The sequence below is a fragment of the Microchirus variegatus genome, assembly GCF_963457635.1.
Source record: "Microchirus variegatus genome assembly, chromosome: 6".
NCBI lineage: Eukaryota > Metazoa > Chordata > Actinopteri > Pleuronectiformes > Soleidae > Microchirus > Microchirus variegatus.
In genome coordinates, this window is record NC_139807.1 from 14,693,244 (window position 1) to 14,708,915 (window position 15,672).

The 15,672-nt window shown below is 39.0% G+C and overlaps 2 protein-coding genes across 2 annotated transcripts; one reads left to right on the plus strand and one right to left on the minus strand.

Moving 5' to 3' along the window:
* Positions 1-2,797: 2,797 nt before the first annotated feature.
* zdhhc15b (zDHHC palmitoyltransferase 15b) lies at positions 2,798-8,302 on the plus strand. Its single transcript, XM_083890921.1, has 11 exons — positions 2,798-2,938; positions 3,369-3,395; positions 3,509-3,603; positions 3,719-3,839; positions 4,152-4,221; positions 4,579-4,611; positions 4,708-4,828; positions 4,946-5,078; positions 5,909-6,035; positions 6,301-6,419; positions 8,087-8,302. The coding sequence occupies exons 1-11, from the start codon at positions 2,821-2,823 to the stop codon at positions 8,128-8,130; spliced, it is 1,008 nt and encodes a 335-aa protein (XP_083747047.1). The 5' UTR covers positions 2,798-2,820; the 3' UTR covers positions 8,131-8,302.
* Positions 8,303-9,971: 1,669 nt separating this feature from the next.
* uprt (uracil phosphoribosyltransferase (FUR1) homolog) lies at positions 9,972-15,612 on the minus strand. The gene is made up of 7 exons (XM_083890920.1): positions 15,080-15,612; positions 14,129-14,171; positions 13,973-14,042; positions 13,711-13,773; positions 11,832-11,993; positions 11,116-11,214; positions 9,972-10,341 (listed from the first exon to the last, which is right to left on the minus strand). The coding sequence occupies exons 1-7, from the start codon at positions 15,298-15,300 to the stop codon at positions 10,235-10,237; spliced, it is 765 nt and encodes a 254-aa protein (XP_083747046.1). The 5' UTR covers positions 15,301-15,612; the 3' UTR covers positions 9,972-10,234.
* Positions 15,613-15,672: the final 60 nt, after the last annotated feature.

The window sequence follows — 15,672 nt, forward strand, 5'->3', positions numbered from 1 at the left end:
TGAAACACACACTGAAAAGTACCTCTTCATTTTCAGGGAATAACAGTGAGCAGCAGCAGCACAAGTGCAAACTCAAATAACACTGGACTGTGTTGGCCATTGTGCTCCTCTCGCCGGTTAAAAGCCTGTAATTGTAAACTCAGGTGTTTTTGCACTTTTCTGCAGCCACGCATGACTCCAGCACCGACTGATGGAATTCCTCCAACACTCTTCACCGTGATGAAGAGTCTGCCTCAACCTGCTGATATGAGCGGGTTATGTTTTACATTTACGGGGGGGGGGGGGGGTAAATGTTTTTATTAAAAGGCCATTACTATTTTGCTGGTCACAATGGCTTTGTAGTGGTTCGCTGCCGTGCTGATGGATGGACAGCCGCTCCCTGCCTCATGTGAGCTCTTGAATGAGAGAGGAGCTGTCATCACCCAGCTGCCGACACTGTAGCCTGAAGAGGAGGAGGAGAGAGGAGGTGGGGGCAGTGGGAGCTGGATAGAGAGCCAGTGGTTCGACAACGTGACGTGGGAAAAGATGTCAGGAGTAAAGGAGTACGTCCACAGACAGAGGGGGAGAGAACATGCATGATGCAGGAGAGGAGGTCAATATAGGGTCCAGCTCACCTCACACCCTTATCCTCTCACTGGGACAGGGGTGTGAGGTGACTATTACATATATAATATAAAAAAAGTGGGGGGACCCCTTTACACAGTCTGTGTTCGGCAATCTGTTGGACTGTTTGACTGCATGGTTTAACAGCTTGAGTGACACTGGGGACATGATGTAAAGTTTCACAGCTCTCGGTAATGGGGAGACTATTCCATGAGTCTGTACGCATTGTGCTGAAGGGCCTTGTCAGAGGATGACGGCATGCCATAAATCTGCAAAACAAATGGAGTGAACATGAGTGTCTCTCGGAAAGTTTCGGGGGGGAGAAATCAATGTTTCACACTGAAAACGAGAGTTGGACACAAGCAAAATTGTTATGGTAATAGCAGGCCGTGATCAGCTGTTGTTGGTGGTGCTTAAATAATAATCTTTTAAAAGAATGTGTTGCTAAAATAACTTTTTTCAGACAAAGTTATAATAATTTGATACCTTGATCTTTACACAAACTGCCATTTATCCCCACTCACCATTGATGATGATGATGATGATGAAGATGATGAACATAGTGAGATTAACACTCTTAATTGGTTTATATGCAGTGCTGAGTCAGCAATTGCCAACCGTTTATTATAATTATTGATTAAAGTACAGTATGTTTGTGAAACAGGCTCACACTGCCTCCTGTTGGCAAAGTCTGCAAAGTGCATGCAGGACTTATCCTGCACCTCTAAATGTTTTCAAATAAAACAAACAAAATATGCCACTTCATAGTCAGCAATCAATGTGGTCTCTATTTGAACATAAAGCAGATCCATATTAAATAATAATAATTCCTTGAATTTCAATAGGTTCCTCACCACCTTTGTGTGCCAGGTCTCTAATGATTGTTCATGATGTAAAGGTGTTATTTCAAGAGGTATAAGGAGTCAGATGAAGCCAGTTTTCTTGGCCCACCATTATAACAAGATACCCCGAGATAACTGTTTTCTGGCCCCAGATCATTGAATTTACAGCACTCTTGCTCCCAAAACCTCAGGGAGATTTCACCTTTAGAGAAATCTGCAGTTTTAGGCTCTGTGAGGATAAGCTGTGTCTCCAGCCGAGTGAGGAAAAAAACTGAAGACACTGCACTTCTGTGCCCCAGATAAAACTGAGCAGAAGACGATACGACACAGTGCTCCCTGTGTGTGCGAGCCTCTAACTTTGCGGTGCAGCAGCATGCGTTGTCATCATTTGGTGCCGTCGAGTGTCATTAGCTTTGTTCAGAGGAGACAGCAAGAAGACGGGGGAGGCCAACAGTCCAAACATGCTGCTGAAAAGGCTGGCGGTCATAGAGCTGAACCTGACACCCCGGGTGACAGTAACACACAATCCTCTTTACCTCCTCTGTGATGAGCTGATGCATGAAGCAACGACAGGTTCCACCTCGTACCTCTTAGGTGTAACTGAAAGCCGATCAATCACAGCTCCAATACTTTGTGGCCAAATGGCTCCAACATTGGACACAACTGTAAAATAACACCCTGCATCCACCTGATTTATTCCCAACACATTAATGTTGAATTAATACTGATTCTACCAATACTTCACATCCTCACCAAAATAAATGGACATAATATGACTGTTACTTGAATTAAAGTGTCCTCTGATTAAATGAGTAGGAATTGTTGTTTGCAATAAACACAGTCTAACAGTCTAATGGCCCCATATTATCATTATTATTATATAATTTAACTGCATTTAAAATACTAAATCATAAAATGATGTTGTGTTTGAAGCAGGTTTCAAGACGTTTATGATGTATGACAATACAAATCCAGCAACTACAGTCTGCAATATTCTTTATTTTTGTCTTTGTTACATACAATTAAGCAATACATTTGTCATTCTCTCAGCAAATGCTACAGAAGTCCACCTAAAGTTAATAAATGTAATTTAGCCATCCACTGATTAAACTGAAATTTGTTTGTGATATGAATAATTGTATGTTATTTGTTCTTTTCGACAGGATAATATTCATATTCATTATAATCCCTGCAAAATTAAACAAAAACAAAATAAAACAGAGTATGAGACAACAACCATTCAGGGAAAAAGCAGAGCCATGGCCCCAGAGACTGTGCAGGTCATGTGATCAAGTTGATGTAGTGCGGTGAATCGCTCGCAGAAAATTCCAGGGTCGATAGTCGATCGCAGATAAGAGCAGTGGTTTGATGGAACATGGCTCTCTCCAGAGGTTTGAGATGCTGTCAAAGGGTTTTCTCCTGGATACCTGTGCTTATCATAACCTCCGTGGTGCTGTGGTCTTACTACGCGTACGTCTTCGAACTATGTCTGTGTAAGTACGACACAACTGTGGGCTTTAAACGCGTGAGCGGGATTAAAGTGTGGACTTCGCATAATGCCGCACAGCAGTGTTGACAAAAATAACGTTGTTGTAGACGGAGCAGGAGCTCGCGAGACAGGCGGAAGTGGTGCAGGGCGTGTGCTTTAGTTTAGTAATGGTGGTAAATGTACATTTTAAAGAGCCACTCGTAATTCAGTTTGTCATTGTCATTCAGCGTATTAGCTGTTTAATTCATACAGAGACCGGCTTTAGTTGTGCTACATCCTATAATGTGGCTAGTCGTGCTAGCAAGTAAATGTAGTAGTTCCTCTTGTGAATAATGTGACTGTCGTAAGTAGAAACAAATATCTACATCGACTTGTAGTCACTGGTATCCGGTTTGTGTCTTAATTAAGTCGTATTTCTTTGTTTTGTTTAACAGTTACACTCACCAACACACTGGAAAAAGGTGAGCTACTCAGTAATTGTATGTGCTTCAAATACAAAATGGTGTAATGTAGTATAATGCCATGGTCACGTATGTGTGTGTGTGATATGAGTCTGGTGTTTTTGTACTTTCAGTGATCTATCTACTCGTATTTCATGTTTGCTTCGTGATGTTCTCCTGGACCTACTGGAAGTCCATCTTTACACCTCCTGCCACTCCATGCAAAAAGGTGCTAACCCTAACCCATGACTGCCTAAATATGACTTCATTAACATGTTTACTGAGCCAAGAATGAAACATAAAGCAAATGTGTCATTAATCACGATGCATGTTTGTTGCTCTAGTTCCAGCTGTCATACTCCGACAAGCAAAGATACGAAATGGAGGAGAGGCCAGATGCTCAGAAACAAATCCTGGTTGAAATTGCAAAAAAACTGCCCATCTTCACTCGAGCCCAGTCTGGAGGTAGAGTGTAGTGTTTAGTGATCTGTGTTTTCCTCTTGCAATATTTCACTTGGTATCATTCCGTTATTTGCCATTATCACAACTGATGAGAGAACAAGTTACTCTTTTGCACATCTGTGTGCATTGAAAGGAAGTAGGCAAGGTCCATTAGCTTTGTGTGTGCTCACGTTCATCCCCATTCAGAGTAATCAACCAATGTATTTCTTTCATTAGTGCTGATTGCTTAGACTAAGTTCAAGGCTGCAGGAAGTAAGTGAAGGGTAAGCTCAGCTCAGATGTCCTTCATTCAACTGGCCATCCTCTTCTCTGCAGCTATCAGGTTCTGCGATCGCTGCCAGGTACTGAAGCCTGACCGCTGTCACCACTGCTCAGTTTGCGAAACGTAAGTCACCTTTCCTCCTCAATCCACTCGCCCAGGGAGATTAACCGAGGCAAGGCGATATTTGTTGGCCAGAGACTGGCGTGATAATTAGAAGGTGTTGCTTTGCGGCTGGCACACCATCTCTTAGAGATAATATCTTAATGATGAGCCAGTACAGCTGTTTGTTAAAAAATAAATAAATAAAATAAAAATAATCATCAGATCCTTGATATTATGCTTTTAAAGATGTATTTGTTCGATTCAGTTTCAAAGTTTCAGGATGTGCCAAAATGGTGTTATGGTTTTACTGCTTTCTGTAGTTCTCACATTGCCAGTGAAATATAGGAAAATAGTTAAACTTTCTTCTTTCTTCTAAAGATGTGTCTTGAAGATGGATCACCACTGCCCCTGGTAAGTCATAAGTCATGACACCGTGTATTTCTTTGTCAGGATAATTGAATGTATTGTTATGTACTTTGCTCTGACAAAGGTTCATTTTTCCTTCAGGGTTAACAACTGTGTGGGCTTTTCCAACTACAAGTTTTTCCTGCTTTTCCTTTCCTACTCCATGGTGTATTGTGTATTTATTGCAGCAACAGTATTTCAGTATTTCCTCAAATTCTGGGGGGTAAGTGTCGTTTGTCTCATTTATTACACATGCTGTTGGATTGGATAAAAACAAGTCATATGACCACTTTGAATTGTGTGCAAGTTTTAAGTTCTCCCGTTTCTTTCTCTCTTCCAGGGGGAATTGCCAAATAGGCCAGCAAAATTCCACGTACTCTTCCTAATGTTTGTGGCACTCATGTTCTTCGTTAGTCTCATGTTCCTCTTTGGCTACCACTGTTGGTTAGTGGCAAAGAACAGATCGACTTTAGGTGAGAGTTTACATCGTAGATTTCAAACCTTTTTGCCCAGTGCAAACCAAAGACTCAAATCTATGTAGTCACTTCTTTTACTTTGAAAAATGTCAGATAAAATTCTACAACTGGATTTATGCTTGGAATAAGGTTCCTCACAAAGGCCAGATTGATAAATATAAGCCAAATTGATAAATGTGTTTCCTATGTCAAACCTCCAAAGCTAGGAAAGTATACCATTAAAACAACATGCCTTTGTTTATTAGATTTCACACTTCATTACAAACATTGGAGGCAAAAAACCATGCATCTTTACATAATAGAAAATTGCTTTAGTTATTACATAATTACAGTAATTAGAAGTAGCGTATAATATTCAACTATAAAGTAGTGTTTGTAGAACTGTGCTATAAAAGCTGTATCACATTTGATGTTGTGTTGTGCTGAATATTAGCAGAACTGTGATACCTCACAGTACACCACAGCCGTACTGTGATGTAATCAGCCGTAAATATCGCACAGTATCTCCCTCTTGTGTGACATTGCTTTATTATCCATGAAAACTTCCAGAAAGTTGATCAATCACAATAATCAATCATCATTAACAGGCCAGGTGCACATCAGCAGCACTCAACAGGTCGTTACTCACACAACACAACATTTTATTGCAATAATAATGTTTATCATATCATTTGGGATCCCCTGGTTTACATATGCTCTCTTTTCTGCCAAATCTCAGAGGAAATATTTGTTAGAACTTTTTCAAAAACTCATATTTGTCTGTTTTTTTTAGTAGTGTCAAAGAATAAAACATATTGTAACCCACATTTGTTTTTCAATTTTTCTAGAGGCCTTCTCAGCTCCAGTTTTTGTCAGTGGACCAGACAGAAATGGCTTTAACGTCAGCATGCGCAAAAACTTGCAGCAGGTATTTGGCGAGGATCGAAGACTGTGGTTTATCCCCGTCTTCACAAGGTGAGTTTGCCGTCAGGAGACAGATGCATTATTAGATGATTCTCTTCATCCTTCTGCTCATTTTGCATTTGTTATTTACTTGAACTTCAGAACTTCTGCTGTAATAAGTACAGACAGAATTATATTCCTAAAGCAGAAAACAATGACGCCACACAACATTAAAGCCTATACAGTTTTTTGGAGCTAATGAACAAAATGTAGAATGAGGTAATCGACACAGCTGCTTAAATTGCTTCCATCTTCTTCTGTCCAACACGTTTGTCAGCCAAGGGAATGGCCACTACTTCCCCTTGAAGAATCGAAATTCTGAGTCACATAACCCCTTATTAGCTAATGAGGACATGTGGGAGGAGTCAGACGATGGCTCCGAGGAAGGAAGCTTAGGTGAGTCACTTTTATTTTGACATGTCCAGTAATTGTCGTACCTAGAATGTGAATGCTTTTGCGTATATAGATGGATATTAATATTGATATTGATAATCGAGCTTCATTCTGTGTACATGAGAGTTAAAATACAACAATGTGATGAATATCAAGCAGTTCTTGTTTCCTTGTGCTGCTTGTGCTGTCTTAAAAAATGCCCTTGTAGAAATGTTATTAGTTCAAATTATTTTTTTCCAGACTGAAAACATAAAACACGAGAGGAATTGATTATATTGATATTATTGTTAATTTCTAATAGTGTAATTTTAGCTGTGTCTAATCTGGTCTTTTGTATCAGCCACAATTAGAAACCACCAAACCAACGTCTTTCAGAATCTGTTGGCTTTTACATAAAAAAAAAAAAACATCTTGAGAGATAAGATGTGTGCGGTCTTCACAAAGCTCAGTATGTGGTTAATTATTGTTTTTATTTTGTAATTTTCACATCTCCAATTATCCTGCACTGTTACTTTGTGGTCGAGGCTGTTAAGTCAAAACAAAAACTAAAGATAGAAAGAGACAAATGCATGCAAGAATCACTGCACTTAAACTGTCCTCAGGCCTGACATAAATGTCAGGTCTAAATAAATGGTTTGAGAAACCCTTACTTTTGTGTCTCATAAAAAACAAAAAACAAACAAAACAAACAAATACAGACGAGTGTACCCAAATATTGCATGTTGACCTTTAAAAATTTGTGTTTTTAGTCGGGGGGATTCATTCAGTTGTATAAGATGTTGCTCAAACGTTTGGTTGCATATTAAAAAAACTTAACATTAACTATCAGTTTACTTGTTAGATTTCACCAGTTGTTAGGATCCTGTAAATATACAATATTAACACACGAACTTGAACTGGACTTATTGAAGACCACACATGTTCCTAATCTTCTCAATACAGAAAATTCACATGATAAAATACATTGTATTTTGTACAGAAAGTCACCTTTTTATATCATAAGATAGAGATTCTTATGGAAGTGTACAGTATTTTTTTCAGTTTCAGTGATCTTCAGTCCCCACAAAAAATACTTGAATTAATTGAAATATTGGATGTTTTAAGAAAAATAATCTGCCAATGCAAAGCACATTTTGCTTGGGTAGAATACTTAAAACTAGGTTGAAATGTGCAGCTAATTTCAGACTGAAATGTGCCTGGCCAAAACTCATGTTTAAGAAAGTTGTACTTCAATCAAATCAATTCTGCCAAAACATTTTTCACAAGTCTTCCTTTACTTGATTAAACTGACTTAATATATATATATATACCTTTAGAATGTCTTATATTTTGCACATGCAGCAATCTGTGATAATGAATTTGACTTCTTTATTAAAAAACATCATTAATGTGCACAAGGATTTCATGCAAACAATTGTCTGTCTTTGTCTTAATACTATATCGTATTAAGACAAAGACAAAAAAACAACAACAACAAAACTTTTCTTTTTAAATGTTTTAAATAAAAACTATTTCACTTTCTTGAAAATCTAATTTTACAGTGACCAAGAATATCCTGTTACTACCTGACAACTGCTGCTATACGAGTTAATTAAAGCACCACAAAAGCTCTGGTTAAAATAAACAAAGATCATTTACTTTCATATTTTCTTGTTTTTTTCCCATTCCAGTTGACGACCAAGACCCCTCGGTTACGATAGAGATGGATGAATAGTAATTTGATGCAGAGCATGTAAATATACAGCATATTGTGCACACACCCCGTGTACCATGTGACAAATGCATTCCGAATCGTGTGGATGTTCAAACGCATTGAAAATCGAATCTGAAGGGAGGCCAAACAAGTGGATATACAAATGCATTTGGATTGTCGTGAACACTTTAACCCCAGCATTTTACAAAATGAAGAGAAGACCAATTGCAGCGTAGCCTCTGCACTCTTGGATTTGAAAAAATATATATACAAACCGCAACCTGTCGAATATTACCTCACATACTGTGCAAGAAAGCAGCTGAAATCCATCGCAGGTTGTATATTAGCCTCTGGTAGTTCATCTCAAAACACCAGCCTCTGCTGAGCTTCTGTCCGACACTGTGCTCTTTTATATACATAAATATATCTACGTAAGTTTGAGTGGTGGACTGAGTTTACAGTGTTGCACCATAGAGGTTTGATCTGTGCGAGCTGTAACTTGACACCCCAATGTCCCAGAGGTCTCTTGTTGTGATTCAGTTGTCATACCTCTGCCTTTGAATCTTAGCATATCAGTGATATTTTGACCTTTTGTTTTTGGTTCACGAACATAAATACCTAACGTAACCTGCGCCTTATCAAATATACTGTATTCGTATTTGTATCGTCAGGAGTCTGCGTCTCCTAAAATATATATTCAGTATCGTACTTTTCTCTTTTCAAAAGAGCCCATGTATTGCTTTTTTTATCATTAATCCTTGGTTAGAATGTCATTACAGGTGTCTGATCAGAGCAGTGACAGTAGCTTGAGATTTTATGCTCCGGCTCATTATGTTTGATAATTGGCTCCGACAACTCACAGTATCATTGCAAAAATTAGTGTTGATCACTGTTAATATACTGTATGATTGCTGTTGGCTACAGTGCAGTTTAAAATGTAAAATGTAGAGATCTTAATATATTATTTTGCTTTCAACCACATCGGCTATTTCTGGTAAGAGAACATGCGTCTGTTTGTGTGTGAGGTGATAAGAAAGTAAAGTGAAAATGGCTTCATCTTCAAGCACAAAATCATGCAAGAGAAAATTCAAGCTCCTGTTGTTGTTTCCTTGAGTTTTGATCATTTTAAAAATGCTGATAACTGTACATATATAAATATTTATGATGACTGATCATCATTCACTGGTTGGCAGAGGTCAGTTGTCTTCTGCAATATGCTTTTCAGATTTTTTTTTTTTTTTTTAAACTTGCCGTGTTGATGTATTTTTAAAATTTTTATTCCATCGTTGTCCTTACCGAGGCTGGTTTGTGGGCTTGTGTCGATGACTGTTTTTGTATCCGAGTAAAAAGTTAGGCTTTCATCAAACCTTAAAGCCGTTTGATTTTGACACTAACTTCAACCTGTTTTTCCTACTGTGTTGGGTCAGCCAAATGCTGCTCATGTGTGTGAGAAATACATCGAGTAGAAAATGTCCTTTTTCTTCTATTTTTGGGTATGATTCGTTGTTTGAGTGCATGTGCAAGACATTAGGAAATTTGTGGATGTAGAGTGTTTCATGTAGTCTCATGTCTATTTATTAAGTTCGTTTTTCCTGTGTATCGAGCTTACGGATTAATACGTGCTGCAGGCGGTGTCTGTTTTGCTCCATCATGTGACACGTGAACAATTGAAAGAATGTTTTTCTGAAATGAGAAGTTCGGTCTTGCAAACAGGAGTTCAGTATTGTTAAATTCAATTGTCTTTGTACTATGTGAATGTGGTGCTTCCCTTTTTTTAACACCTGAACCACCAAAAATAATGACACCGCTTCATTCTCTGTTCTGTTAACAAATATAAATTCTTTATTGATAGATTACTTGTTGTAACATGCAAAATAAAATGCTCCAAGTCGAACCCCTCATATGGTTCAGTATTGTTTTCTTTTCCAAAGCTTGAATATATGCTGCAACAAAAAAAAACCAAATATAATACAATCAAGTTATTTATTCTGTGTCAGTCTAGAAAACTTAGGGAGATAAAGTTGCAGTACTTTGGCACAACAAGGAGAACACAAGAAACATTTAAATAAAAGGACAAAAATACTCAAAACGGGCTGCAGGTCGTGGTCCTCGGGTTGTTGTCAGTTTAGTCGGTGCCAAAGTACCTCTGTCCAAAATGTGTTGGAGCTACTGGATGTACCTCTGTGGTCAGGATGGTGATATCTGGGAACTCCTGGATTATAGATTTGGCTCCTAGAAGAAAGTTTAACATGGAGCTTTTAACTTGTCAAGCGTAACACTGCAGCTCTTAAATGACTACTTCAAAAAGTAGCAGCCAAATTCTTGTCAGTTTTTACTGTCAATTACAGCATAATACTGATGTAGAGACAGTGAAAAGCCTGTTATTTAAGACTTATCAGTAGATTCAGAGATAATGAAAACTAAAGCTGTACTAACCCTAACCTTTGACATGCCAACACTACAGAAGCCACCAAGAGGTTTTAGATAAACACCAAATTGTAAAGCTTTATTTTAGTTTAACATCAGAAAAGTCAATGGGATTTTAGAAAAATCTAAATTTTCATCCTTTGAGGGCTTATAAATAGGATGGTAACATGCCCTTCTGATTTCAACATCACGTTTAAGTGGAAATGTATGATCCGTAGTGGCAGTAAAGGTCAAGTGCCTTAAAAATCCTTCTCTGAGAAACGGTAAATAGTAGAATTAAATGCCACGACAATCTGGTCTGCGGCTGACAGACAACTATCAAAGCAATTACAAATTACATCTTTAAAAGGAGAAATGATTGAACATGAATACAAATTAAAGCTGAGATAAGTGTGACCCAACCTTATTTGTTCATTTAAAACATTGTAGTCAGCACTGCCAATGGTGTATTATAAATCTATAAAAAAATGACAATAATAACATAGAAAAGTGGAGAAGAAACTGGGGCCTAAATGTGAGATTTAGTGGCTAAATAAAATTAAATTGGTGATGAGCTGTAGTTGCGCTGTGTTGATTTACCATGAGGTGTAGAGAAGAGGCTGAGCAGTATAATATGTCTGGGCTGAACTCCATGCTCTATCAGCACCTTCACTGCCTCAATCACGGTGTTTCCTGTACCTGCAGAAAAACAACATCCACGTTCAATGAGTCACAACTATGAACAATGTTCATTAGGAATAAATGATTAAAGGCACAGATATTTGCAAATAATTGACGTGAGCATCAGAAAAATCTACTGGACTGATTGATCCGTCCGCGAGTCTGGACACTTGGCAGGCTTTCATTTCCGACCCCGTCAAACAGCATACATCAGTGTAATCCTGAGGTCCATCATTTTGACATCATAAAATGCACCTTCAACCAGAGCTTGGTTGTCAACATATTCTTTCAGAAAGGAGAGCAGAAAAATACTGCTTTTTGACATTGGGAAGCCAGGGCTATTAAGATACTATTTTTGTTGGCTCTCATTATGCTATTCAGCAGCTTGGTGGCTATCCACCAGGCAGTGTATAATTTACCCCCTGAGAGCTATAATTATCAGAACAGTGTGAATGGCCCTCTATGATGTGGAAATGCAGACTTGGTGAGAAGGTCAACTCGATGGAGATTTCTCAAAATGGATAAATACATGAGAATGTTTTTACATATGCACATTTACAAGTCACTGGCGGTGTTAAGGTGGAGTTATCAGCGGGATGAGCTGTGCGCGGCGCTCTTTTCTCTTTTTTACGTACTGAGGATGGGGTACATGAGCAACACCTTTCTTCTGTACACATCGGGGGGGAACTTGGCATAGTAGACCTTGGCTTTCTGTGTCTCTTCATCGCTCTGGATGAGGATCTTGCCAATGCGGATAGAGCGGCAGCAATCTCGGAGACCCTGCTCCATGGCTTCACCTGTGGGGAGAGACAGAACACAAACAGGTGTTGTCGAATTGAAATAGCCGTGTTGTGTCTGCGTTGTGTGACCAGCGTTTATGACAGTACTGATGTCACTATGACTAAGTTTATTCCTGTGTGTGTATGTGGTGGGGGGGGGGGGTCTATGATGGAAAGCTGTGTGGGTCAGCGCCTGTACGGCAGGAGGTGAGACATGGGTAAAGTTTCCTCTTGATAGTCGATAAAAGTTTTGTTTTATGAGGTTGTGGTGAGCTGTATAAGGGTTAGGGGGGTCATGCCCCTCCACGGAGAAATGTTCTAGGTACAAGGGAAAACAGGGAAATTGTATTTGTTTTTTCCTTGGCCCCACCTTGCACCCTACTAAATTGTTTTACGAGAAACTGTTTTGTAGTTTTAGCGTAACCCTGCTAGAAGACACACAGACAGACGGAGAGACAGCACCAAAAACATAACCTGCTTGAACGAGGTAATTATTGTGAAGGAGAATCAGGCTTCTTTTGTGTTTTAGCACCAACAGTCTAAAAATAGTGATTAATACATCAAACCTCATCAAAGCTTTTGTAATTACCCCTCATTTATCATTTATTGACACCTTGACTATAACAAACACGCCACAGTGATGATTATATATAGTTTTAACTTTTTATTCTTTAAGAAGTCAGTCAAGAGACAGCATGTATATAATACATACTTGAACATATGTAGAATATTAGTGCAGGATGTTCCATTGAACAGGATTCTGGGCAGCTGATATTAGTTTTCATATTTTTAATTTATCTGTTAATTCAGCATTTCCAGTGGGCTTTTTTTTTTATGTTAAATGTGAAATCGCCAAGTTTTTTCCATCAATTGTCTTCCAAAGTGTACCCATCTAATGTGGGTATTCCCTGTCTGTACAGTCAATTCAGATCTTAATCTGTTTTGTTATCACATATTACTATTATCGCTGAGGACAACTGTCCACTTAAAAGGACACAGCCTTTCCACTGAGTATGTTTAAGCAGGCGAGGACAGCACTGATAGTTCCTCTATCCTCATCCTTGCATTGTTTTGAAGCAGAAGCTACTGATCACAGAATGTGCAACATTCTGCAAAGAGCAATTTGTTAATCAAAATTGAATTTGATTAGAATTAAAAAATGAATATGATAATGTAGACAGCTGCACTATTCATGTCCAGCCAGATACTTAACTGGCTGTTTGGCATGTAGCGCTTATGAAAAGCTCTGAAATGTTTCCTGTCTTTTATACAACGTAGACACAATGTAATGTGTGTTGATGAAGAGACTCACGTTTTAATATTTTCTATTTATCCATAAAAAGGCTTTTACAGGTTTTGTGTGTCTGTGATGACAGCTGGATTAAATCTGCAAGAGAAAGAATGAGAGGGCCTTCTGCTGACTGCTGTGCCGTGAGGGAACATGCTCTGTATGAAGTACAGAACAGCATCTGTCTCATAAACCCCATGTGATATTTTACTGTTATATTATTTAGCCTTCAAACAATCCATCACTTTCACCAAGTGAAAATAACTGAATGCTGATAAAAAGCGTGAAATCGTTAGCACACAAGCCTGTCGAGGCCGAGCATTATGTAAGTATGGGTGCACAGTGGGCACAAATGACATCTGCACTGACTGTAGACATACTGCACTTGTGGCCCGAGAGAAGAAAAGGCAGCAATTTTGTAGCTGTATAACCACAGGATTAACTTACCACTCCTCATAATGCTGACTCCACAGTTGCCTCTTTCGAACTTGACACCGTCATACTTGTACCCTGTGGGCAAAAAAAATGAAGACGGTACATGAACAAATGCTGCTGCTCTGAATGTGTTTACATAGTCATGGAGGAAAATAAATTAATAATATGAGAGCCTGACATTTATTTATCAGGATTTTGCAATTGGTCCACACTTTCAAGCTTGTTCTGGGGGGGCTCTGTAAGAGCCATGCTTGAAAAATGTCCACATCCTCACCTGTCGGTGTCGTCACCGTGCACTCTGAGTAGGGAAGCTGATTCAAGCCCTCTTCAACTACTAGTCTGATCTGTTGGACAAATAAAGTGATAAACACATTATACAAATGTACATGCACACGATTGCACTGATGTTGTGGTGCATTCAGGATCTTACCAGTCGATCAGCACAAAACACGAAATCTCCTCTGCTAGTTGTCCTGAAAATACAAACATTAGCTTGATTAGATATAATTGGGGATTAGCCAACACCGCTCAGCTGATCTCGTCTCTCACTTCTAGATATTTATAGCACTGTGTGGAGGTGACTGAGGTCATCCCTATTTGTTTATGGTGGCATGACTTCGTAGCAAAGAGAGAATAAGTGAACATACAGTGATTTTGTCATAATTTAATAAGTAATCGATTAGTTGTTGAGATTGTGTTAGTTTGACTGCACAGCTGAAGAATGATAAGATGACGAAAGATATTGATGAACATTAGATATATACATTGACTGATCAGTAATGATTATGGTACACCGTGATCTCACACATACACACCACCATTCAAATACAGAACAGGAAGACCACATTCTGTATGGTCTATGATTCAGTCATAGGAGGAACTATAATGTGACTTAATAGTGTGTTGGTTATGATATGGGGTGGTGTACCCTGTGTGCTGAGACATCATGATCACAAGTTTAACTCCACCCCTGGCTGGTATTGTAGAGGTTGTACTCAATTCCCTTGTAAGTCACTTTGGATAAAAGTGTCAATTTAATGATATAGCTTGGATGTTATGTATGTAATATGACTAAGTGTCTGAACATAGTTTAACACTGGTTATAAGTGTAGCTCCTTATTTAACCCACGAAAGCCTGCAGTCTGGGGACAACACTGTCCAATACTTAGTTTGGATTGCAGGACCCATTGTCTAATCTCTTTGGCTCTTTTGACAGTTAGTGATGATTTTTCAGTTATTCTTCTTCAAATCGAATCAAATTTTGACATAAACTCACACATAAAACCGATTTATACATTGATTTATTAGATGACACCACATATAGATTTGCTCCTGCGATTTGTTGGGTTATGTATGTAAAAACTGAGAAGCAGGGACTCACTTGTCTCTGATTATAGTCTGTAATTCACGGATCTGGTCATTCAGTGGCAGCAGTTTGAGCTGAGGGCCTAGGTTATCCTGGATGTGCAGTATGGTGGCATCACTTGGCTCAGGGCTCGTAAGCACTGCGGGGACACTGCTGCTGCTTGCAAACCGTACTTGCTTCACTGGGTGATCCTGGCCACTGTTGACACTGTTCATTTGCTGATTGTGGCACGGCATCCCGAGAGAGATCGACGACGTTTATCTTTTTTTAAAAAAGCGGGTCCAATGACGTTTCTTCACCCAGCGACCAACTTAGTGTCCTGTTTGACAAAGACTAGCGACCAGACAACGTGTTCTGCCGTTAGCCTTTACTATTGTTTGAAGGAAAATATCCGACTGACAGTCTTACGCGGCTTCAGTACGCAGTTGCCCATTAGGACCACATTCACAAATCTTCAGAAACAGCCACGTCGTGTTAAAATCAATCTAGTAGCTGGTATTTCCCTCTGAAGTGTAGGACAAAGCTAGTGCTGTTAGCCTACTAGCTTTGAAAGTGACAGCGCGTCGTCAGTGACGGGTGGCCGGATATGACGTAGGCGGCGTGTTGAC